The sequence below is a fragment of the Ixodes scapularis genome, unplaced genomic scaffold (assembly GCF_016920785.2).
Source record: "Ixodes scapularis isolate PalLabHiFi unplaced genomic scaffold, ASM1692078v2 PGA_scaffold0__279_contigs__length_252992795, whole genome shotgun sequence".
NCBI classification, from domain to species: domain Eukaryota; kingdom Metazoa; phylum Arthropoda; class Arachnida; order Ixodida; family Ixodidae; genus Ixodes; species Ixodes scapularis.
The window spans coordinates 118,442,190-118,467,563 of NW_024609835.1; the positions used below are offsets into that span (position 1 = coordinate 118,442,190).

The following is a 25,374-nucleotide window of genomic DNA, read 5'->3' on the forward strand; positions in this document are numbered from 1 at the left end:
GAACAACCCGCCATTAACACCAGAATTGCTGAGAAAGATGCTCGATCTGAAGGGGGCCTCACGCACTCACTGCCCTCACGGCCCTCACGCCTCTCATGCCACTCACTGCCCTCGCGCACTCATGGCCCTCACACCCCTCACGCACTCACCGCCCCCACACCACTCACGCACTCATGGCCCTCACGCCACTCACCGCCGTCACGCACTCATGGCCCTGATACCCCTTACCGCCCTCACGGCCCTCGCCGCTCTCACCGCCCTCACCGCCCTCACCACCCTCACGGCCCTCACGGCCCTCACCGCCCTCACAGCCCTCACGGCCCTCACTCACCCTCACACTCATGAATTTTCCTGGTTCAGAAACTAACTCACCCTCACCTCACCTGTAAAGATAAGGGTGAGTGAGGGTGAGTGAGGGCCCTCATGAGTGAGGTTTGCCGAGGTATGCTGGTGACACAGCCCCGCCCCATCGCGCGCATCAGCGTACCCTATGTAAAAGGGACCAACGAGAGACTGGCGTGCGTGCTCTGAAAAGAAGGAATTCAAATGGCGCACAAGCCAGTGCAACATTAGGACGGCTCATGCCAAGGCCGAAGAATTGCCTCCCAAAAGAAAAAGCACAAGGTGTGGTCTACAAGATACCGTGTGCAGAGTGCCCCACCGCCTACATCGGAGAAACTAAATCTTTTCTGGAATGCATGCACCAGCACCAGAATGATAAACGCAATTTCGATCGCAAGTGTAGCGTTGTTGCCGAACATTGTGAGGTACTTGATCATCAGATTGACTTCACGAACGCGCACGTGATAGACATGGAGCTACATGTCTGAAAACATGTTCTTGGAGTCGTGGCATATTCAGAACACATTGGGGAACATTAACAGGTCCCTCGGTGCCTTACCATCTACTTTCGTCCAGGGCCTGCGTCACATTAACAAAACATTAAGTCGGTAGAAGAGGAAGAAGAGGTTGAAGCTCGTGCTGTCCCATTCCATTTAGACACCCCCTGAAGGAGGAGTCAAGCTGACCCCGAAACGTTGGGAACTGTTTGTTTCTGATTTTTTGGTTTGAGATTTTTTGTGTCGTACAAAAAGGTGTGCTATTTACTATCGTGAAAGGTACGCAATTCGGCATATAGTTTGTTGGGGTAGCTCAAAATCGCGTTGGAGTACCCTTTAATGCCGCATCTCTTTCAGCTGTATGATTTCACTGTTTTATATGTGTATAAACTTGTCAAACCTAAACTAGGTCCCTAGAAGTTCATTTTCATTTGGGAGTTTCTAATTGCTGTTGGACTAACTCATGTAACTGGGCATTTGCCAGTTGTACCTTTTCTTGGTGGCAATCATGGATAAAAATTTGTCCTGGTAGAAATAGCCTGGTGTTTTTGCTTTTTGCAGGTATGGCTTCAGTTGAACAGCAGCAGCAGCAACTGCAGCATCAGCACCAGCAGCAGCACCAACAACAGCTGCTGCAGCAGCAGCTACAGCAGCAACATCACCAGCAGCAACACCAACAGTTACAACAACAACAGTTGCAGCAACAACAGCAGCTGCAGCTACAGCAACAACAGCAGCAGCAACAGGCACAGCCGCAGACGCAGGCTCCTGAACAGCAACCCCAGCCACAGTTGCAACAGCCCCAGCAACTACAGCAGCAGCTGCAGTTGCAACAGCCACAACAACAACAACAACAACAGCTGCAGTTGCAGCAGCCACAGCAGTTGCAGCAGCAACAACTGCAGCACCAGCTTCAACAGCAACAGCAGCTTCAGCAGTTACAGCAGCAGCAACCACCTCAACAACAGCAGTTGCAGCAGCAACAACAGCAGTTGCAGCAACAGCAGTTGCAACAACAGCAGCTGCAGCAACAACAGCAGTTGCAGCAGCAACAGCAGCAGCTGCAACAGCAACAACAGCAGTTGCAACAACAACAGCAAGCACAACAGCATCACTTGCAACAACATGCTCTGCAGCAGCAGCAGCAGCAACCTGGTCACACGACCCAGCAGAGCTTCTGCCACCCGGGAATGCTGGGGGACGCACGGGAGCCGCAGCCACCGCCACAGCAACAGCCGCAACAGCAGCAGCAACAGCAACAACAACAGCAGCAACAACAACAGCAGCAGCAGCAGCAACAACAACAGCAGCAACAACAGCAGCAGCAGCAGCAGCAGCAACAACAACAGCAGCAGCAACAGCAACAACAGCAACAGCAGCAACAACAACAACAGCAGCCTGGCATTGGCATGGTGCGGCCACAAGTGAATGATGCACGGCTACGAAACCTAATTCTGCAGCAGCGTCAGCAGCTGCAGCGCCAGCAGCAGTGGCAGCACATGCAGCAGCAGCAGCAGTTACAGCAGCAGCAATTGCAGCAGCAGCAGCAACAACAACAGCAGCAACAGCAGCAGCAGCTGCAGCAGCAGAGGCCTGCCATGGGCCGCCTTGAAGGCTTTGATCCTCAGCGTGTGGCTGCCCTGCAAGCTCAGGCTCAAGTGGGCGCTCCCCAGCACACTCAAGGTGGGTCCCTGGTCATATTGTTCTATGGCACAGTCAACATGTGGTAATTCACAGTTGCCTCATTTGATTTTTAATGTGAAACGTGCTTTGGCCAAATGTTTAGCATTTCGTGAAGCCCGGATAAAAGGAAAGCCTGGATAAAAGTGTGGCCGCGAGGCTCAACACTGATTGGAATTGCAGTAAAAAAGCATTTACCCTAGGCAGAAGTCGAACCCAGACCATTTAGATTATTAAGCGAGCATCTCTCTAGCACGTCACGACACATTGCCGTAAGTTAAAGGGATACTTCAACGAAATTTGAAATATTCCTGTCGTGTTCAAAAATAGGTTGAATATGATCCACAATATCCGTAAATGACAATCGCACGTTTGTATTTTGAGCCTGGTGGCTGTATTTTTTGTTATAAACGGCCCACTCTGGCAAGTGCTCAGAGAAGGCCCAGCGGAGACCACGTGACATTTAACGCAATCGTGACGTAGGTCGTCTCAAGACGAGCAAAGCTACGGCGAGGCTAACGTCGAGAGGATGGCCTGGTCGTTCCAGCCACCGAAGCGGCTGCTTTTGTACAAATTTTGAGTGACGGGTTAATCTTCTATAATCTTGTAGGGGGACAATAGCGACTTCTGTGGCACACAAAAGGCATTCTCGGGAAGAGGGGAGTTCCTCCTGCCCCTCTTCTCTCGTCGTGGCCGGAGGCGAGACAACCTCCGTCACTAGCTGCCAAGGTTGCTAGACGGGCATTACAAGCGAGGCGTTAGCGACATCCACCAGGTGCTCTTTGCTAATTGTTTAATTCGTTTTAAAATTCCTTTTCGTGACTTTTTTAACAAGATATTGGTAAGTTCGATTTGATGGTGCTTTTTTGAACACATATAGACCGAAAAATGAGCGTTGAAATTTCGTTGTAGTATCCCTTTAACGTGCTATTAACGTGAAACCTTCTTTGGCTAGGTGTTCGGCATTTCGTGAAGCCCAGATAAAAGCGTGGCTGTGAGGCTGGACACTGATTGGTTGACGGTGAGGTCATATGACCAGAGGGGTAGGCGAGGAGGAGCTCGACTACCTGTGCGTACTGAGGGAGACGAGCTCATGAGTGTGGAAGGCTCTGGAAGATGGCCAGGTCTATCAGCCCGATTAGCGGTAGTGCCGCTTCACTTTAGGCTCGTTCACACTCTTGCGACCGAGTAAGACCGACAGAGACCAGACCGGTTTTTAAAGGGATACTACAACAAAACTGCGGCGCTCATTTTTTGTTTTATATGTGTTCAAAGAAGCAGTATCACATCGAACATGCCAATATCTTGTTAAAAAAAGTCTCTAAGAGGAATTTTAAAACAAATTAAACGATTAGCAATGAGCTCCTGGTGGATTTCGCTAACGCCTCGCTTGTAATGCCCGTCTAGGAACCTTGACAGCTAGTGACGGAGGTTGTCTCGCCTCCGGCCACGACGGGAGAAGAGGGGAAGGAGGAACTCCCCTCTTCTCAAGAATGCCTTTTGTGTGTTTGCAGAAGTCGCTATTGTCCCCCTACAAGATTATAGAAGATTAACCCGTCACTCAAAATTCATACAAAAGCAGCCGCTTTGGTGGCTGGAACGACTAGACCATCCTCTCGACGTCAGCCTCGCCGTAGCTTTGCTCGTCCCGAGACGACCTCCGTCACGATTGCATTGGAAGTCACGTGGTCTCCGCTGGGCCTTCTTTGAGCGCTTGCCAGAGTGGGCCGTTTATAACGAAAAATATAGCCACCAGGCTCAAAATACAAACGTGCGATTGTCATTTACAGATATTGTGGATCATATTCAACCTACCGTATTTACTCGCGTATAGGTCGACCTGTTTTTCAAAAATCGCCTCATCAAAACTGGGGGGGTCGACCAATACGCGAATCCCAAAATTATATTTTTCAACTTTTTTTTTTTTTTCGGGGGTCCCGAAGTTAGGGGGTCGACCTATACGACGTATTGACCAATATGCGAGTAAATACGGTATTTTTGAACACGACGGGAATATTTCAAATTTCGTTGAAGTATCCCTTTAAGCCTCTTGCGACGTCTTAGGACCGAATGCGCTACAGCGGAGCTGGTCCTAAAAATCCTCAAGAGGCTTAAAAACCGGTCTGGTCTCTCTCGGTCTTACTCGGTCGCAAAAGTGTGAACGGGCCTTCAAGTGTACAGTTGGTACGCGTTAAACTATGTGAATGTGGTTGTAATCACGCTTGGTATCAAAATGCCCCGAGCATGCACGAATGACCTTCGACCCGGAGTCCCTCAAACCGAGGAGCCTGCACCAAGTGCTTCGGCGTGGTTCATTGAGTGGCAAGCAGTGAAACTGCAACTGTTTCTTTTTAACCTCCGGACTTGAGAAACTCTAATTCGGGCACTTCGGTACACTGCAGCCTTTCGGCATGGCGACCGAGCGATTTATCACAACCAATGTAAACACTATAATTGAGCAGCCAGAAAAGGAAAGTCTGCTCTGTGAAGAAAGCATGACCAGGAGCAAACCCATTCAGCAGACGACGCTCGTGGGTTGACTGTGCAGGCACATTCGGGTCTTTTCCTTGTCTCGTTTACAACACGATAGATGGTGCTTGGCTCTGAGCATTATCAAATTCGGCAACACATCTCTAATTATGCTACAAAATGTAGATCTGAATATTATTTAATGAAACTCTTAGGAAACATTTGCCGGCTATTTATTGTTTATGATCGCTGTTCTGGTGAGGTAGGCTTTCAGGTGAGGTTGGCCAAATCCAGGTTGCCAATAGGCAACCTGGATTTGGCCAACGTGCTGCGGTTCCGCAGATGTATCACGGTAAAAAGGCAGATAGCTTTCGAAAAGAAGAAGGTGTAAAAGAGTCTGGTTTCCTTTTAAAATTTTTACAGCAAAGAATTTTTTTGGGCTTTCTATTTTTGTTTTTTGGGGTTTTTTTTTACGCCTTTTACGGTGTGCGATGGATAAAGTTTGATTTCAAAATCGTTTCATGGTCTCTTTAAGAGTGGAACGCGATAGCTAAACATATAAACTCCTGCTCATTCCCAAGCCCTGCAGGCGTTAGAATCCCGACTCCGCCTAAAATTCTGTAAATTTTTTCTTCAAGGCAAATTAATTAGTTTATGAAGTGCAATCATTTGAGACATGTGGTGACCTTTAATTCACGTTACATGTCATGTTTTAATCACTTTCGTTTCACGCGTAACGTCTTGTCTTACGGGAGTGTTATGGGTTGTTTGAAATTCCCACGCGAGGTCATGTGGCTGTGACGTCATGACCCTGTCGACCAATCAGGATTTTACCTTCCAACACCGACGCTGACACCGCCTTTTCTGCGACACAAGCTCCTTAAAGTTATTGCCTTAAAAAAGATTTTGAAACAAAGTAGATAAAAAGTAGCTGTACCTAAAAAAAAAAAAAGTGAAAGCCGTTTACAACTCCCTGTAACACCGAATTAGAGCGCAGCTCTTGAGGAGGAGGAGGGAAGGGGTACTGGGGGAGGGGGGGGGTGAAGTGACCTGGGGGAGGGGTCATGTGACCCTGGGGGAGGGAACACGTGACCTCTGGGGGTATCGTGACCTTGGGGGTCACATGACGATGCCAATGACGTCATCAGTGACGTCACGTGACCCTGGGGGAAGGGTCACGTGACCTTTGGGTGACCTTGGGATGACCTTGGGGGTCGCGTGACCTTGGGGTGACCTTGGTTATGCCGACGCCGACGCCGCTCAAGCCGGGAACGGGCCCCTAAGAGCTGCGCTCTAAAACTATGTGCCAGAGCAACTGAATGTCGCTAAATGAAGGGTTAACCACAACTCAGTCGTCTTAGCATAGCTGTAAGATGCCTACAGCAAAGGCTCTTAATGGCTTTGGCCGGTGCTGTGGTGGTCGGTACTCTCGAAGCTGCGTGTGACGCCAATGGGATTGAAGCAAGAAAGCCTGACATTCTGTGGGCTTTTTAAAGCGATATCTTTTTATGGGAAGCCTGCACGGGCCTTGGTTGCTTGTGTTAGTTGCTTTGCAGCAATGCCAGCAACAGAGAGCAGGCACAGCTCTTGGTCTGACGTCGTAGTGCACAGAACCAGTGGCAGTGCACGGCACAGAGTGGTGGAAGAGAGAGAAAAAAGTGCTTGGGAAAGAGAGGGGAAGTGTTAGCACACACTGTGTTGTGCACTCCCCCCCCCAACCCTCCCCTTCCTTCCCCTCGAAGAACTCTGAGTGGCGGTAGGGTAGGAGCCGCCTGCAGTGACGTGATTGCTGCGCAAATTGGGCCAAACTGCGTCAAGGGGCTAACCCTGATACATCCTGCTACATTTTGCCAAAATATGGGTAATGTGCGCCGAGCCTGCGCCAAAAAACAATTTCGGTCGCCTTTCAAAACCGAAACTAAACTGAGTACCGTAATTGAGCATGCGTGTGTTATGTGGCGCAAGCGGCCGCCCTACACAAAGTACCCTGCATCAATTGTCTATCCGATCCTGTATGGTTTTCCTGCCGTCACGCCGTTTTGCGCATTCGTTGCTTCGTAAATCTCGTCTCGCATTTTTTTTTCTTTTTTTTAAAAATATTTTTAACGATAGACGCGAATGAGTGCGAACGTTCCTACGCTATCGTGCCGGGTACCAGCCGTGCTGTCTTGCTGTGAAACGAAACCACTTTTTTGCACGGCGGGAGTTATTTTATGAACTGAAGCACTTGCTCCTGAAAGCAACCGCTGTGGGAGAGCTATATTTGGTCCCTGTTTTCCAGTCATTGTGGTCGCGCGACGTATGGTGTTGCCGTCCCCACGTCGCTGCAGATATGGCGCTTTCTAAAATGAAATTATGTACCGCCGCATGTTCATCAACATTCCTGTTTTTGTTTAAATCATACGTTATTACAAAAATCCCACTTTAACTCAAAAACTGCTGTGTCGAAGTTTTAATTACCTAAATTTCCCTCGATGGGCGCGAAGGAAAGTTGAAGAGAAGTGAACTAAAGCAAAGAAGGCAATGTTTGCGCGCTGAACCCGCACAGCGCGCATGTTTGTCTCGAGATCAGTCATTGTACAAAGCGCTCCAAGAACCTTTGGACCCTGGCTTGCGATGTCTTGCATCAACACGCTCAAGCTTTTTTTTTATTTTTGTTTTTGTTTTGTGTTTGTATTTTGTTTTCCGGCCTGGCAAGCACGCACCGCTGGACTGTTTTTCTTGTATGCTCGACAGTTACATTTTGCAAACAGTTTTGAGAGTCAGGTTGCGACGGAGCAGAATGGCATAGTTTCGGTTTCGATCGTACAGCCATTGTCTCCGCTTGCACGACGAAGCATGCACGACGAAGCACACGCAGGCAAGCCTGCCGAAGTTGCCCTCACATGCATGCGAACATAATTGCACGACCGAGGCACCAACCGGGACGCTTGCAATTCATTGTTTTACGTTTGCTTACTTTTGACAAAAATCTGGCACGTCGGGAACCAGTAAAACGGTGGCAAGCGGTTTTTCAGAATCGCTCGGCAATGCCTACAGCACTGTGCACTTGTGGGATGTCTCAGCAGTAAAAACACCAGCAGTGAGTTTTATCCCAACGTGTCATATCACAACACAACACAAAGTGCTCTTTGTACAGCACTTAAAACAAATATTTTTATTTTTCTAAGAATATCTGCTCCAAAATTCATTTTTGCTGCTCCGAAACACTGTTCCGGCTGCTCCAAAGGCCAGATGTACTGCTCCAAAATGCTGTTTTGGCTGCTCCGAAAGGTGTTCCAAATTGGCTTTGGTCAATCACATCACTGCGCCTGTTATGCTCTGTCCACTCCTAAGCTGACAGTGCAGTGGAAGCTGTGCGCTTGCCGGACCACATCACCGGACTCTGCCCTCTGCCTGTCGATGTGGGCGGGAGCATGGTCCCGTTGCGAAAGGTAGACGTACAACTGGTCCGTCAAGCACTTTGCTTCAACCACATTGCCAGCTTGGGGGTGAAAAGAGTATAGCGGTAATGCACCTTCGGCGCATTTGATGGAACGTCTAAGCAGGGTGATTTTTTTTGCAGGCCTGCGGCCCATGTTTGTGCAGCTGCAGGCCAACATTGAGGCAGCCGAAGGTACCCGGGTACCCAAGGTCCTGCCTCAGGGCCCGCCGACACCCAACGACCCGACCAGCGGCAGCGTCGGAGGGGAAGGGGTCGGGCCCCAGCACGCCTGCCACCCTCCCCAGCAGCAACAGTCGCAGCAGCACCAGCGGCGGGCGGTCGGCGCCGCCGAAGAGAACGGCGCGGTGACTGCTCCTGAGGGCGAGTCGGATGCGCCGGAGGCCTCGCAGCCGGCTAAAAAGAAGACGGCTGGAGACTTGGTCAAGGAGGTGGAGGTTCAGGGTTCGGAGGATCCGGAGGAGGCTGGAGTGGACATGGAGGAAGACCTTGACGATGACGAGCTTCTGGGTGAGTGTTTTCACGTAAAGGGGGGGATGGTTCTTTTCGTTTCTTGGTGGTATTCGGGTGTCCCGCTCACAGATTCTGCTCCAAAACGTCGGCACAAGTTTTGACAGTTCTCGTTCCTGTCACCAGGCTTGGGGAACGACTTTAACATCCTGGAGTACGCCGACCCCGAACTGGACCGGGCCTTTGTCGGGGAAGGGGAGAAGAGCAACATCCTGGACGAACACCTGGACCTGGATGACAAAGAAGACGACCTGGACGAGGTCGGGAGGGCCACCGACGCCGAGGTCAAAGAGGAAGACGCCTGCTCCGAGCGCGCCACTTCGGGCGCGGCCGGGGCTAAGCACGGCCCCGACGACATCAAGGAGAAAAGCGGTGGCGTGGAACACAAGCCAGGCACGGAATTCCCCGAGTTCCCCCAAGTCTCCACGAGCGGCACGGTGCAGCAGCAACAACAACAGCTTCAGCAACATCAGCAACAGCATCATCCGCAGAATCAACAACAGCAACAGTTGCAGCAACAGCAGATGCAACAACAGCAGCTGCAGCAACAGCAGCTGCAGCAACAACAGCTACAGCAACAACAGCTACAGCAACAACAGCTACAGCAACAACAGTTGCAGCAACAACAGCTGCAGCAACAACAGCTGCAGCAACAACAGTTGCAGCAACAACAGTTGCAGCAACAACAGTTGCAGCAACAACAGTTGCAGCAGCAACAGTTACAGCAACAACAGTTGCAACAACAACAGTTGCAGCAACAAGAACAGCAGCAGCAACAGCAACAACAACAGCAGCAGCAGCAGCAGCAGCAGCAGCAGCAACAACTGCAGCCGCAGCAAGATGCGGTGGTGTTTGGGCCAAGACAGCCGTTGGGAGTGCGCATAGAGCCTCCGTTTGGGGCGGTCCGCGGAATGCGCCCACCGCCGCCGTATGCGGGGGGCCGCCTGCCCCTGGCCCTAGGTCCCCTGGGCCCCATGGGGATGCGGGGTCCCCCAGGCCTGCGGGGGGCGCTGGGCTCCGGGGCAGAGCGTCCCCTGCTGCTGCAGGAGCAGCCGCTGCTTCTGGAGGACTTGGTGGAGCAGGAGAAGCGGGAGCAGCGGAAGCAGGGCGCCGTGGCTGGCGGTGGGGACGGCGTGTCCCCCGGCACAGCCTCGCTGCTGAGCGACGTGGACTTCGAGAGGCTCAAGGCGGACGTGCTCTCGGGTCCCCCCGACGACACCATCGGGGGACCCCCCACGGCCCCGGCGCCCCTCTTGCCCCCCGTCCCACAGCAGCATTCGGTGAGCACCCCCGGTTAATGACCTTGTCAAAATTAACCATTGGACATATTCTTAGTTATCTATTTCCTGTGTTTCTTGTTTTAGAGATAGTAAGGACCGATATACTTCTACACTTGTATGTATGAATTCCTCTCGTGCTTCATAGACAACCCTTTAGACCGTGAGGTTGTTTGTGGGCGCAGAAAAACAGAAATAAAGAAATGAAATGCCACTGAAGAGCAATGTCCCTTTTAAAGCACAAACGTAGGCTTTCATAATATCTGGGTGGTTGTTTTCGCTGTTTATGATATTAGGGTAGTTTGGTAGGTTATAAAACTTCGGAGTACATTTTTATTGACTGACACATTTAAGGGTGTGCTGTTTTTTTTTACAGTTAAGCTGTTATAGGCTAGGGTCTGGAAAAAAATTTGTCCTCGCATGTCGACAGAAAACTCCCTATTGGTCGTGACAACTATAAATAAATAAAAATAAAAAGAGAGGGCAACCAGCGTGAGTCAGCCTTCTTTGGCATTATTAGATAGTGAGGTCCTGATCCCTTGTTATCTCTAGCCATTGTCCTTGAGGTCGACCTAGAAGTCGTCTTTAAGGTCGTCGTACATGTCGTCGGAGAGGTCGTCCTAGAAGTCGTCCGAGAGGTTGTCCTCTAGGCATCGTCCTCAAGATTGTCCTAGGCGTTGTCCTTCAGGTCGTCCTTGACGTCATCCTCGAGGTCGACCTAGAAGTAGTCTGAGAGGTCGTCCTAGGCTTCGTCCTTGAGGTCGTCCTAGAAGTCGTCCTTAAGGTCGTTTTTGACGTAGTCCTTGAGTTCATCCTAGAAGTCGTCCTTTAAGGAACAATGAAGACGATTTTATATAATGTTTTAAATGGTGTTTTTAGGCTTCTTGAGTATCTAGCATGCTGCCCAATTTTTTGTAGACATTTGTGACGCATATTTCTGTGCCTATCAAAGAAGTAAAGAAACTGAAACTGAACAATCTCCATTCTCATTTTTGGGCCTCCGAAAACGGAGGTGACATAGGGAGTGACGTCAAGCGTAAATTGTTGGTATCGGTAGTATTTAGGAGATCGAGACTCTGGCGGCTGGCTACCGTACCGCGGTAAGTTATAGCAGCGCGGTGGTGTGGTCGTTTCGTCGAATCTGTCAAGATGGACGACAATGCCGCTCTCGCGAGCGAGTTCGGGTAGTTCGGGCTTCCGTTCAGTGACCTAACACCAACGGAACGGGAGTATGTGTGTGGCGGCCTCCGCCATCACCCGACGGAGACCGCCCAGCCGGCAACGAGCGGCCCGCAGGCTCCGAACAGGGAAGCATTAGCAACATTCATGTGAGCGAGACAACAGCGACGCATTGCCGAAGGACAGGAACGCGGGGGAGATGCCGAGGGGTAAAACGGCAGCGATCCGGCTGTTCCGGGAACCGGTTCCTCCACGGGGGATGCTCCCCAAGAAGCAGAAAATAAACAGCACCATTTTTGGTTTTCACCAAAGTCGGACATCCTCTTTTCGTTGTCAAAGAATGCAAACAGCAACCCACACGTGAAAACTACCGTCGCCGTTAGAACAGCCATCTACAGCTGAGAAATTTGGCACGACTACCCTTTTGCAGAATCCTTCGAGTACCGTGTTTCCAAGGTAAACACGACACCGACATCTGAAGCCGAAACCAAACGTCTCCCGCGTGTTCTTTTTTAATTTTATTTTGTTTGTCCATAATTGCTCACTGCCCGTTTCTCGTCCAGCGTAGCAAAGAGAAAAACAATTATGCTGTTTTATTTACGGTTTAGTAATCATTTCCGGTCTGATCTATACTTTTCATGGTTATTCAAGTGGAAATTGGAGCAGTATTCCTAAAAATCGCGAACCAAAAGCGACCATGGGCGTGTCTCTCGTTTCGACCAATCGCTGACACGTCTCATGTGACATCGCGCTTTTTGGCCCCGCATCGGTCACGTGAGCTCCGCTTCTCCTGGCTTCGCCCGCAGCTCTCTGAGCGTCACCCCAGTCGATCCCGGTACGATTATTGCCGCTAATGTGTAATTGATTTGCGCGGCTCACAAGTGCCGGTTTCCGCTGAAATTTGGGCAACGTGGCCCGAGACATGCCTGGAACCCAGTTCAATCGCCAAAAAGATACCCGAAATTTAAAAATTTTTTTTTTTTAAACAGTCTAATTTGGACGAGCATGTAAGAAAACTAATTTTCAGCGAGAAAAAATTTTTACAGCAATATTTATTGTGTGAGACTGATTTTAGTTTTCGGCTATTTTGTCCGTTTTAATTCATGCGCCACAAAGGGGGTGTTCCATGACGTTTAGCACCCATTTTCTCCTATACTCATTGGCTAAGAGTTGGATTGTCAGCTTAGATCTTAGTTGTTAAACCTTTGTTATATGTTGTAATTTCCTTTTGAGCCACATATTTTTATGTTTAAAGAATAACCCATGTGATGAGAGTTATTATTTTTTACAAAAGGTTTACTAGAGGGGCTCTTCGTTTGGATTCATACCATAACAAACACAATTTTCGCCAATCTTTCATGGCCGCCGAAGTCTCTGCTCCCCCTAATCTCGCCTACCTCGACTGGTCGTTTTGCCGAAGTGATCAGTGTTTCGTGCTTACCCAGGTGCTTGAGTGAGACTTCTTGAAGTGAAGTAGTGTATGTTTAGCAGCTGTCGCAGTTGTCAGTGATAGGAAGCGACTTGGGGTTTTGGCTTTCATAGCGCGGTTTGTTACTTTTGTTTTCCTCTTTGCTTTCTTAGCATGCTTTTTTTTTTTGTGTGTTTGCGCGTGCAAATGTTGATTTTTTGGAGATGTCAGCTCCTGTAAAGCGGCGCCGTTGCTCTGTAAAGTGCTGCCAGATGGTGATCACGACAGTGAGCCTTCCAGCAGCCATGTCGCCCCGAAAGGAATGCTATTTAGCTGGAGGCAATCGGGCGTTTGCGTAGCGACAAACGTGTCCAGTTATGTTCTCGTCATTTCGCTCCGCAGGCCTTCGAGATTTGCACCGGGTGCACCGAACGTCCGTATCTGAGACACTGCTGTTACGTAAAAAACCTGGTACAGCCAGGCTATTACGCGACAGCTGTTTACAGAAGCCTTTGGACATCCGAATTCTGTGTTAGCCGACAGATTTGTTTTCTCGGCTTCCAAGCCATCTTACGTAAAGTTGTTTGAATTGAATGTGTACTGTTATCATAAATCTTGGTTTATGATTGCGACTTTGTAGATCATCTCATTCGTTTTGCTGGAGAGACGCAAATGACGGGCATAACAAAATCGGTTGCAATCACGACGGGCATAACAAAATGTCGTTTGTAGCAGAAATCTGATGGATAGATTCCCATTGTCTAGCGCGCGTCATCAAGGAACGAGGCTCCCGTTGGATCTCGTGCGGTGTAGTTTCAAAAAAGATAATGAGAGAAGTCCTCTCCATGGCGGTGCAGCGCATGCAGTGACCCGGCTGCCGGTAAGAGGGAGCAGTGTCTGGCGGTGGTGGCAGAACCCGTTCGGGCAAGCTCCGGAGCGGGTGTACGGCTGAGTGCGGCGCAGTCGTTTCACGAGAGCACGCGCTGGGCCTTCGGTTGGTGAAACATGGCCGTTAATGCCACTACGCTGCAGGCGAACTAAGGGAGCGGAAGAACGACATTCATGCTTTCCCATTCACAACTCATAAGAAGTGCTTAGGTGCTTTTAAACTTTTTTTCACATCCTAGTGCAGCGCTAACAGATGCAACAGAACCTGCTACAAGAGGTCACATGCCGCTTCCATCACTGAGGACGAAACGACAGGGAGGAGTTACAGTTGTCTTGCTTCCAGCGCAAGCTTCCCAGCTTCGATAATGCTCAGACGTCTCGTGCACCTCCACTGTGCTTGCAGAGCCAAAGTATGAGGGTACGCTACAAGCTTGTGCTGGAGACTTGGCGTTGGAAAGAGACACGCTGTAGTCCTCATCCCCTCGGTGGCTGTACATGAATCACAGACTGCCCGGGCTTCTCTTTTTTATTTGTGACTCCTCCTTCTCCTTCGAATCCTGATTTCCCTCATCCGCTTTCCATTATATTTGATGGATGCAAGAACATAGGAGAAATCAAGATTTGCTTCATGGCAGGATACAACAGATTGAATACGGGCAAATTTCTCGGATCTTTTAGGTTCAAAGAAAACGACAAGCCCGGAAGCGCGCAATTCGCGCAGCGGCCAAAAGTATGTTTTCTAGCCGTTGCGAGGTGCGAGCTCGCCTCGAAAAAATTTAATTCGCACGGATAACTTTTTTTGGGCTAGCAGTGCACCTTCGACCGTTTCTATTGGTTCCCGGAATTCTCACCCTCGCTTCCTTTTGTGCCGTGAACTCGGCTACCGCAGGTGAACCCAGCACACCTGGTGGCCTCTCCCCTCCGCTACCACCACATGCACCAGGGGGGCCCCGGCGCGTGGCCGCCCCCTGCCATGCTCCAGGGGGGTCCCCAGGGGACGCACATGCTGCGCCAGCCGCCCGCCGCCTTGGGGGCCCTGGTGCCGCCCGGGGGGGCCATGCACCTTGTGCGGCCCGACCAGGGTGCCATCCGCATGATGGGGGTGCCCCCGCACCGCCAGGAACACTTGGTGCCTGGTGAGCCTCACTCTATCGGCCGCACACTTGCGGCAAGCTCGCTGCATTTTCTGCGAATCCACGGAGCGTTTTCTTTTAAATGTTATCGCATTTATAGGACCAGGGAACGGTGAGATTGTGCACATTTGTCCATGAGCGGGTCGGCATGGCCATGGTGTCTGGACCTCGTTGGCGTACATATAGCTGTGGTTATTGCTAAAGAAATAACAACGAAATAAAACAACATTGGAAGAGGTGTACGAATATCAAATTCTTGATTGCGAATCAAATATGAATGTTAAAACTTAACTGCAAGTCGAATTTGAATATTTCTGAATGGAAACATTTTATACTTAATGTGTATTAAGCATGGATACTTAAAGAACAACTCCGCTTCATTTATGTTTTTGAAAGAGCAATGCTTATCTCTTCAGTAAATTGGAAGGTGTGTATGTTTGTACAGCCTAGAACTTAGTCTGCCTCAAAGGGCGACTTGTCCAGGGCTGCCAACACGGAAAGTACGAATTTCCTTAGTGAACGCCTAAAATTTCCCTATTTCTGCCAAAATTTCCCTCGCTTGCTCAAATAATTACTTAATACTAAATATTCATTGTTTTTTTTTATCTCTTCCATTTTTACAATGAGAGATATATATGTGGCCTTTACAGCTCGCGTACGTTTCGCAAAAATTAGTTCATCGGGCCAAAACCGCGGCCAAAGCAAATCTGGCGACGGGAAGTGTCCCTGGGAGATTCAAACTGATGAATGAAATCCTATCTTCTCCTTAGATGTTATGCACGCCATCAGAACATGCTAGTACTGCGTAATAACTTCAATAGCGCTTTTTATAATAGTCAATCCAAAACACAAGGTGTTGCGAGAGTTCTCGAACTCGAACACAGGGAACATGACATAGTGACTACCATTTCGTGCAAGCACTTCACGAAATATTATTAGTCTTGGTAAGTCTGTATCTCCAGACATCGCAGCATTTCTTCATGTACTCTGGCTTTCTTTTTCGAGAAGGCACAACGGCGCTTTCAGAAGCTTCCACTTGGCTGATCCCTTCCTCCATAGCTTTCATAAAAGAGATGAAAACTGATGAAGATGGATTTTGCCTAAAAGAGCTGTTCGAGTGCTCCTCAGTGTTTCCAGATGGTCGCACAACAAACTGCCAAACAGCTGGAAGGAAGAGCCTAAATGTAGCGAAAGCCGCTAAACTTCGATGTTATCTCGAAATAAAATCATAAGTGACCTATAAAATTCCAGATATATACAGTGCCCAAAATTTTCCTCAAATTAGCAAGTTTCCCCTTATTACCACATAGACCTGAATATTACCTTATTCTGGGAAATTTCCCTCGGGCTGGCAGCCCTGGACTTGTCTCCCAGGTGTGGGAGACGAGTTGGGTATAACAGGTTTCAACAACAAGAAAGGGGAACCTCTGCAGATACAGGGCACATTGATAGAACACATAGAAAAGTACAAATATCTGGGAGTATGGCTAAGTGAAGGAAGACGGTATCTAAAAGACCATGAAGATATTGTAATAAAGAAGGGGAAACGAGATTCAGCTATCATGAAACACAGGGCACTATGGAACTATAATAGATATGAAGTCGTTAGGGGTGTATGGAAGGGAGTCATGGTGCTAGGACTGTCATTTGGGAATGCGGTATTGTGTATGAGGTCAGAAATCTAGGCAGGTTTAGAGATATAGCAAAGGAGTGTGGGTAGGTTGGCATTGGGGTAAATACACCCAATGAGGGAGTACAGGGGATATGGGTTGGGCATCTTTTGAGAGTAGACAAGCGATCAGTAAAGTAAAATTTGAACAAAGACTAGCTGAAATTGAGGATACACAGTGGGCAGAGAAAGGTGTACAAGTATCTATATATGAAGAGTCTAAACACTAAGTGGACAAACCGAACCTGCAAGCTGAGATCTAAATACATTAGTTCTGTGCGAATAGCGGATTTTGAGTTCGAAGCGAATTCAAAATGAATAGTGGTTGCGGCTGAATATTTTCGATTTGATCATCGAATAGTTTCTTCACGCCTTTCACTACCTTTGCATCATGCTTAGACGAAAACCCAGCTAAACTCGTGAAGATTGTTCCACTTTTTAATTTATAAGCTACCGTATTTATTTGAATATAAGTCAACCTTTTTTTTTTTTCGGAAATGTTGTGAAAAATTAAGGGTCGACCTCTAATCATGATTAAAGAATTCCAACCAACATTCACGACCAAATTTTGCGACCCTACCGAGGGTATGGAGCTATCTAATCACCAAGCATGCGTTGCCGTAGAGCCGCGCCGCTTCTTGTTTCAAAAAGCTTTTGGTGCACGAAAACAACCGAAACAGCAGCAACCGACAGCCCCCACCTCCCGCTGTTGGGTTTTGCCATAGCGCTTGTAGCGTTCCCTTAGCTGGGCAAGGGGGAAGGGGAGGAAGAGGAACGCGATGCACCCAGCCCTTTATTCCTCTTCCTCGCAAACGTGCACAAAAAAACAAACAAAAAAAAAAACAACGGAGGTTACTTTAGCTTGCTGCTTGCAACGGCTTCCACATTGCTCACCCCGACTTGCAGCTTCGCCCATCTCCACCTTCTCTCTTCTTGTCGTCATTTTACAGCGGTGTCCGTGAGGCATTGTTGCGATTTTGCGAGCATGTCTACCAAGCTGATGAGGCTTCGGACGACGATGACATGTCCGGAAGTTCTGACGATGACTGAGTTTTTGGCATCGCCCTGCGATTTAGCCGAGAGTGCTGTAAATAAAAATTTGTTTCTTTCTTTTGCCGTAACTTTTCCCTGTTCCTAAAAAAAAAAGGGTTGACCTATGTTTGAATTTTATTTTTTTATTCTCGGTGGGTTCAATAAATAGGGGTCGACCTATTTTCGTAATCAACCTATTTTCGGGTAAATACGGTAAGTTTAATCTATATATATTTATGAACTTTGACCTCAGAAGGTCTAATGTCTTGGGATGGTAAGTAAACGAAGGATTTGACATAAAATGAATCCTACAGAGATGTCCAATTTACGAATCCTGCTATATAAAATATTTTTTTATCTCGAGTTAAAAAAGAAAGAATCGTGCATGATGAACGCAGGTTGTAAGGGCATCTCTGCCTAACATATGCTGTTGCATAACAGTCAATTTAATCTTGAAACTTTTACTACAATCTAGATATACACGTTCACAAAACTTCCATTTATTTTCAAATACGACCGACACGCGTGCACCATCCTGCTTTGGATGTATGCCTTTCTTCCAAGCACGCAATTGCAATATTTATACTTTTCCAAGTGTTGATCGTAGAGAGTTACCCCCATGAGTGCGCTTCTTGCTAAGTACCAATGTTACGCAGAGAAGCAACACCAGCGAATCTCGCTTCCGTGGGTATTGCTTTTCCGCAGTGCACCGGTGCTCGGTAGGAAGCGCGCTCCACGGGGCTGAACCGCCGCAGTCAACACTTCAAAAAATGTGAATAGTGCAGTTCTTCTTGAAGTGAATATTGAATACTGTAATTACTAATCTAAATTTCGAATATTTGCACAACCCTAAAATACATTCAACGAGATGGGGCCTTTCAAAGTATATCAGTAGAAAAGGGAGTAAAGGAAACGGGGAGGAAATTGTGGGAAGAGAGAATGCAGGGGAAATCAGCTTTAACAATATACAGGGCACAAAAACAAAAAAAAAAAGACGGAGGAACAGTTGTACGATAATTCATTGGGGAGCTCATTACTGTTTGAAGCTAGAACGAGAGTGCTAAGAACGAAAACATATAGGGCTGAATTCCAGGAAATTGACACTCTATGCGACATATGCAACCACGAAAGGGAAACTATAGAACACATAATTTTTAAGGTGCACAGGGCTTCGTCCTAATCCCTTGTGGGGGATGACTATGGACTTGGAGGGGGCACTGGGAATTTACAGACATGGATGGACGAATGGATAGGGAAAGGAATCCGCTAAGAGGAGATTGGAAGATTGGTGGAAAACATCTAAGAATGGGTAAAAAGAAAAACAAAACAAAAAAACAACAACAAAGAAATAAGCAATGGAATCACTTCAAAAAGGAGGGGGGGGGGGGGGTAGTGTTATAACAAAATTTATACATATTAAAAAAAAGAAGAAGGGATGACGAATTGTTAGGCTAGGTGGCGCAGGCTGCCGCCCGTTACAAAGGGTATAGCCATTACCATCCGTCCATCCATGTGGATGAGAAATTTAGCCAGTGCTGTACAACTGCTAGCCTGGGGCCTTTAACATACACCGCGCAGTAGTGATGCACTACTGCACGCTGGTACGATGCTCATTTAGATCGAAACGGGCAGGGGTCGTGATTGGGTTCTGCAGCGAGAGCTTTCGCTCCACGTGCTTCGGGCTGCTGTGCGGAGGCCCACTTGGCCACCGATCCTCTCTCTTCAGTATCACCTAGGAAGACCACATGTCAAATATTACGACCTAGTTCTGTCTAAATGTTTCTTAAACGGTACAGCAAACTTTGCAGAGCGCCAAGTTGCCGAAATCGGCTCACTCTAGCAGGTGGATTGAGGTGCAACCAACAGCGCAGTCAAGGCTACGTCGTTGGTGTATCCAACATTGAGCTAAACGTAATCACCATTGCCCATTTTTGTTTGTTTTTACTCGAGGTGTGTGGATATTAAAATATTTCGAAGCAAATCGAATAATAAAGGTCATGAATCTAATTGAATATTTTCGAATACGAATAGTTTTGAATGAGAACTTTTCCAAAAACAAATATTTTCTATTTGATGTGAATTTAACGAGGATGCTCACTCAAAACACAACTGGAATTTTTTTTCAACAATTGTTTATGAAAAGATTAGTGAGTGAAACTTCATTCAAGGAGGGAAGTTAAAGAATGTAAATGCAAGTACAAAGCAGAGGCATGTCGGCAGGCCACGACCGAGTCGGAGACCGTGCGATCGCGCCGTGCAGCTGCACTGACTTTGCGCAATCTCTTTCCGTGTGCAGTAGATTTGCCTAGAGAGGGTACCTCAAAGAAGCAATAAATTAATAATATAGCTATTTCTTGGCAGAGGGAGCAAGTCTTGTCACTTTTGTCAGTGAAAATGAGTATAAATAACAAAAGGAATACTGGAAAACTGATGAACCGGAAAATCAAGCGGAAAATAAAACGAGCGGGATATCGCCAATAGACGAGGTCAGCCGCAAATCCGTATCCGAATCCATAGCAGCTTGGCTACCGTAGTGACTGTAGGAAGGACTGTAGTGAGTGTGGTCCATGGTGTTTGTGCTCACGACGATGCGCGTGCCGTTGCAAATCGTAGTCCTTCATCAAAACTATCGCAACATTCGTGCCACGACCACTTTGCCTCCCAATAACTCGTTCCCTCTCTCCCCGCAGGGAGTGGTGCCCCGTCCGGGAGCGGGCAGGGTGTGGGCAGCGTGGTGTCCCCCTCGGCGCAGTCCTTTCAGATCCAGACGCTGCCCTCCCCGCCGGTGCCCCCGCTGGCGGCCCTGCCCGTCGGGGGGGACCCCGAGCAGCAGCGGCAGCAGCAGCAGGCGGTGGCGGCCTACGAGCAGTGGCTGGCCCAGCAGGACGCCCTGCTGGCCTCCCAGCGCAAGTTCCTCGAGACGGAGGTGGGCAAGCTGCGCAAGGCCAAGAAGGCCCTGACCACCAAGCAGCGCCAGCTGGCCAAGTCCGGCCAGGAGCTGCCCCAGCACAACGCCCTGGAGCTGCTGCGCATCGGCCAGGAGCAGCCAGGCCTGCAGAAGCAGCTCGAACAGGTCGGTGGGCGGAAGTAGGCTGCCAGGGCCGCGCTTGGTTCGGCCCTAAGCCGGCAAAGCAGCGGGAGCCACGCGTTTGCTGGACTGATCGACCGCCTTCCTCTCATCGCACGACCCCGTTCATGGCGCGTAGATGTGGGCGGGATCTAAGTTGGATCGCAAGAGATGGACGTACGGCTCTTTGAACGGGCATGTAGGTAGCTTCCGTCGCACTGTCGGCTTCGGGGTGAACGGACTAGGGAGTTGCTTGAAGGCTGGTTTACACATTTGCGTTTGACCGTGGCCTTTTGCGTTACGGTCACTTTTGACTGCTTAGTACGAGATGGAGCACTTATGCCATCTGTCGATTATCCCTGTGCTTAAAAACACAAAAAGGAAAAAAAAGATTGTTTTTAAGCAACTTGGAAAAATTATGATTTTTACATAAAATCTTTTACTGTAGGGATGGGCGAATATTTGGTCATTACGAATAGCCAATTAAATTCTGTTCTATTCGGCATTCGCTTCGAAGCGAATTTATGTATTCGACAATATAGAATTATTCAACCTTTCTAAATACAGTCAAACTCGACTATATCGAACCCGTTTACATCAAATTATTTCTTATATCGAACAATTTTTGTGCACAGTAATGTTACAGTGATAATATATAGCAAAAACTATGGTTGCATCCAACAAAAATAGCAGCCGCTACCAATATATTGAACTGCCTGGAGCACCGTTTTGCTCGGCAAGCTGGCTTTTCCCCAACGCGAGCAGCCGCATTGGGGGAAAGCCAGCTTGCAGAGCACGCTGGCCTTTTTTTTTTTTTCGGGCGGCCGCATTGGTTGTTTGGAAGAAAAGAAAATATATCTTTTGCGGAGCGAGTGGAGAGAGGCTGCTCCATGTTCCCTCTTCCCGCTTCCTCCGCAAAAAAGAATATTATTTTTTCTTCCAAACTAACGCCACCGCCCCCCCCCAAAAAAACAAAAAAAAACAAAAAAAACGCCAGTTTGTTTTGCTAGTTGGCTTCCCCCAACGCAGCCACCTGTCTTAGGGGAAAGCCAACTTGCAGAGCACAACGGCGCTCTGCAGGAGAAGGTGCTCCTGCTCGGAAGTGGTCCGTGCTCTCGGCATAGTTTGGCACTAATGCGCGATTATATAGAAGGCAGCGGCCTCAGCATTTTGGAGTCCGTCGATAGCGTAGAAAAATATTGTTATCGCAGATGCAATGAAGGAAAAGCAGCAGAAGATGCAAGACTACTACATTGTGTAATATTTCAGCAGAAAGTGGATCTTTGAGTCAAATTCATTATAATTTTTATATTGAATTACCTGCTATATCGAACTGGTAGACATTTTTTTGCAAGTTCGATATAAACTGGTTTCACTTACTCTGGCTTGGATTTAGGGCCAGGTTGCGCCAGCTTCCGACCATTTCGTGCTCCCGAACTCAATACACTTGAAATTAGCAACTGCAGTACTTCTAATACCAAATAAGGGCAAATATAAAACTATAGTTTAAACATATCTTGGGGTATTTTTTGCTTGTACTATTCGAACTATTCAATTCAAAATTATTTGACCAAAATCACTATTCGCTTTGAATTCGATTCGGACCCAAGTGTTCGCCCATGCCTATCTTTTAGCCTTTCGGCTTTGGTGAAGAAGGAAGACCAGCGAAGCTGTATCGTGGTGGGAAGAAAGAAATGGCTGGCCGCAAGTCGGCAGGCCAGAGTGGAAACTCTAGAAAGGTTGTTGCCATCTATGAGCGACGGTGGCAACCAGACAACCGCCAAGCCGGTTGTCTGGTTGCCACCGTCGCTCATAGATGGCGGAAGCTGTCCGGGGTGTTGTGTTGATATTTGTTTGCTGGCAGACACAATCCTGGGGAAACCAGCCCTTGCCAACTTTGCTGTCAAATATTTCCACCAAAAAAAGATTTTTTTTGTAAAATTCTTTACAGCACTAGTCTTGTTTTAGTTTACAGCTTTTAAATGCATGTGCCGAAAATGGGTACATAACCATTATGGGCAGTTTACTTAATAAGCCCCAGCTTAACCCCCAGGTTTGGCAAGGTCTTTCTGGTGAGCTATTCAATGTATACAAAGTGTACATCAATGTATACAAAGTGTATACAAAGTGTACATTTGTATACAAAGTATACAAAGTCTTCTTAGGGAAGTATTAAGAAATCTCTCACCAACTGGTCCTCTAGGTAATTACTAGGAGAACCAGTGGTGAAATATTTTATGAATTTTGCAGGAAGCAGTTGTGTGTGGGGGGGGTTTGTTGCTTATCAGTTCAACCGGAAGTTTGCGGGGACACCAAGTGCAACAGTGCCTTCTTGAGGGGAAAAGGGAGATTTGAAAATTGGGTGGTGTGGTAGAAAAATCCCGTCATGCTTTGCACCACGAGAAGAGTAGGCAGTCGATGATGTTAGTGCCTGATGTCCCCAGGTGCGCAAGCTGGGCAGGCAGCACACGTTGGTGCTTCAGGAGTATCGTGCCAAGCAGCAGAAGCGACAGCAGCAACTGCAGCAGCAACAGGGCAGCCCACTGCACCAGGGAGGGCTCGTGCAACAGGGGGGTCCCTTGCAGCAGGGCGCTTCGGTGCACCACATGGGACCCGGCATGACGACCAGCATGCCCTCTGGCATGGGACCCAACACGGTGTCCAATGCGGGGTCCGGCATGGGACAGAACATGGGGCCCAACATGGGACCCGGCATGGCTCCTAACATGGGGGCTATGGGTTCCGCCGCACCCCAACAGCACATTATCTCGGTGAGTGGAGAATTTCTTGGGTTCCGATCAGTGTTAAAAGCACGGTACCAACCCTTTGATAGTGGTTCTATTAGGTATCTACAACAATTTTGAGGCTGCTTGCAGCAGGTAGGTATCTACAACAATTATGAGGCTGCTTGCAGCAGGGATGTAGAAATGGTACTTCAGCATTTTGTTACGCTAGCGATCATCCATCGTTGTGGAAGTCTAATGACCTCCGCAATGATGATGGTACCACTTCCAGAGGCAATGGCCACTTTCAGAAGCAATGCCACTTTTATAAGCAGTGGCACAAATTTTTGGCTGAAATTTTATAGCTGCTCGTATGAAATATCTGGCTGTTTCCTTTGTCTCGCAAAAATATCTAATTGTAAGTAATTTACGTAGAACGAGCTGTAAATCTTTTTTGGCTCCTGGCCACTTATCCGACTTGCACATGCTTGTTTTGTTGGACGACGTGAGGAAGTTCGCTGCCGTTGGCTGAGCCTTCTCTCGTTCGAGCGTGCTTGCCCGGTCCCTACATAACCTTGAACTGGACGTTGCAGGTGTCGACGAGCGGGGGCGGCATGGCCCCCCTGGGGGGACCGCCACAGTCCCCGATGCCTCCCCCCTCGTCCCCAATGGGGGGCCCCTCCCCCTCGCCACGCATGCAGCAGCCACCGACGTCTCCCCTGCCGGTGCCCTCGCCCCTGCTGTCGCAGATGTCCCCGCAGCTGCCCTCGCCACGCACCCCGAGGCCCCCCAACACACACGCCTTGTCCCAGGTGGGTTGGCTCCTTCTCCGCCCTTTCTGGGGACCTCTCGGGGCTCGGCAATGGCAGAGGCGGCGTCAAATTTGCCGCCCACAGATCCCACACAATCGCGTTGCACACAGCTTGTGACGTCATGTGGCAGCACACTGTCACATGAAATGGTAATGCGGCGTCGCAATATCGTGTGACTTCGCAGCGTCACTTACGTCGGGCAAAACCACTATGTCATGTGACATTTGTGGCGACGGTCACGTCGACTGTACAGGAGACGCCCGAGGATTTGCTGCAAAACCTCGCCAATAACGGATGTTGGCGTAAGAAGAATTCAGTTTCAATATAGGTCTCGAATATTTGCATTTCTCTTGTAGTAAGCGAGAATATTGGTAATGTACCGTATTTGCACGAATATAACGCGAGTTTTTTTCCGAAATTACGTGCTCCAAAACGCACCTCGCGTTATATTCGGAATCGAGTTCAGCCACGAGGCGCGCGAGTCTGGAGAAAGTCAGAGGAGAAAGCCATCCCTTCAGCTCAATGCAAAATATCCGGTGGGAAAAGAAGTGGGAGTGTGGAAGGGAATTTATTAGCTACTGGGCCACATGAAGGGACGAATAGAAAACATAAAAAAGCATTTTTATCATTTTTGTGTTTGTACAACGCGCGCACGCGGCAGAAACTTAGCGCGCGCGCGCGCACACACCATGCGGGAATGCGGGCACCGGCCAATTCGAGCCAAGCCCAGCCGGGCCAAGTCAAGTCAACACAAGCCAAGCCAGGACCACTAACCGCGTTTACGCCAAGGTTTACGCAATCGTGCAACACGAGGCATTTGTTTATGCAGAGGGACCAGAACAAGAAGTATGATCATGTATCGGATTCAGCAGTCCTTTTTTCTGCTGCGCATTGTTTAGTTTCTGCTCCAGAGTGATCCGGTGTTTGTGTGTTGGTGCTTCTGCTTCCTGCCTTGTTTGGATTGTGGGCTGCCAAGGAGCTCTCACATAAGAAAAAAGGAACTACCAGACAAGCAGGTGCCGTGCTGCTGCTTATCTGCGTAGTCGCCAAGTGGATTGTAAACGGAAGGACCTGAGCTGTGAGGATGAGTGCAGTCAAAACATAAACTGATATTTCTTCTATTTCCATTGACTTTTCACATCTGCTATGCCTCCAAGTGCGAGAAATTGATGCGGCCTCGGTTTGCGTTATAATAGTAATAATTTTTTTTTTTTCTTTTTGAGGGCATCAAAACCTGCCCTCGCGT

At 48.5% G+C, this 25,374-nt stretch overlaps 1 protein-coding gene across 1 annotated transcript in view; it reads left to right on the forward strand.

The window, feature by feature from the left end:
* The first annotated feature begins 1,501 nt into the window (after positions 1-1,501).
* Positions 1,502-25,374, forward strand: part of LOC8043310 (histone-lysine N-methyltransferase 2D) — a 113,284-nt gene continuing 89,411 nt past the window's right edge. Inside the window, exons 1-7 of the mRNA XM_042289590.1 lie at positions 1,502-2,522; positions 8,554-8,940; positions 9,067-10,220; positions 14,582-14,828; positions 20,217-20,599; positions 23,038-23,364; positions 23,910-24,128. Coding sequence (XP_042145524.1) covers positions 2,030-2,522; positions 8,554-8,940; positions 9,067-10,220; positions 14,582-14,828; positions 20,217-20,599; positions 23,038-23,364; positions 23,910-24,128 — 3,210 coding nt within the window. The 5' untranslated portion in view covers positions 1,502-2,029. The remainder of the gene's footprint in view (positions 2,523-8,553; positions 8,941-9,066; positions 10,221-14,581; positions 14,829-20,216; positions 20,600-23,037; positions 23,365-23,909; positions 24,129-25,374) is intronic.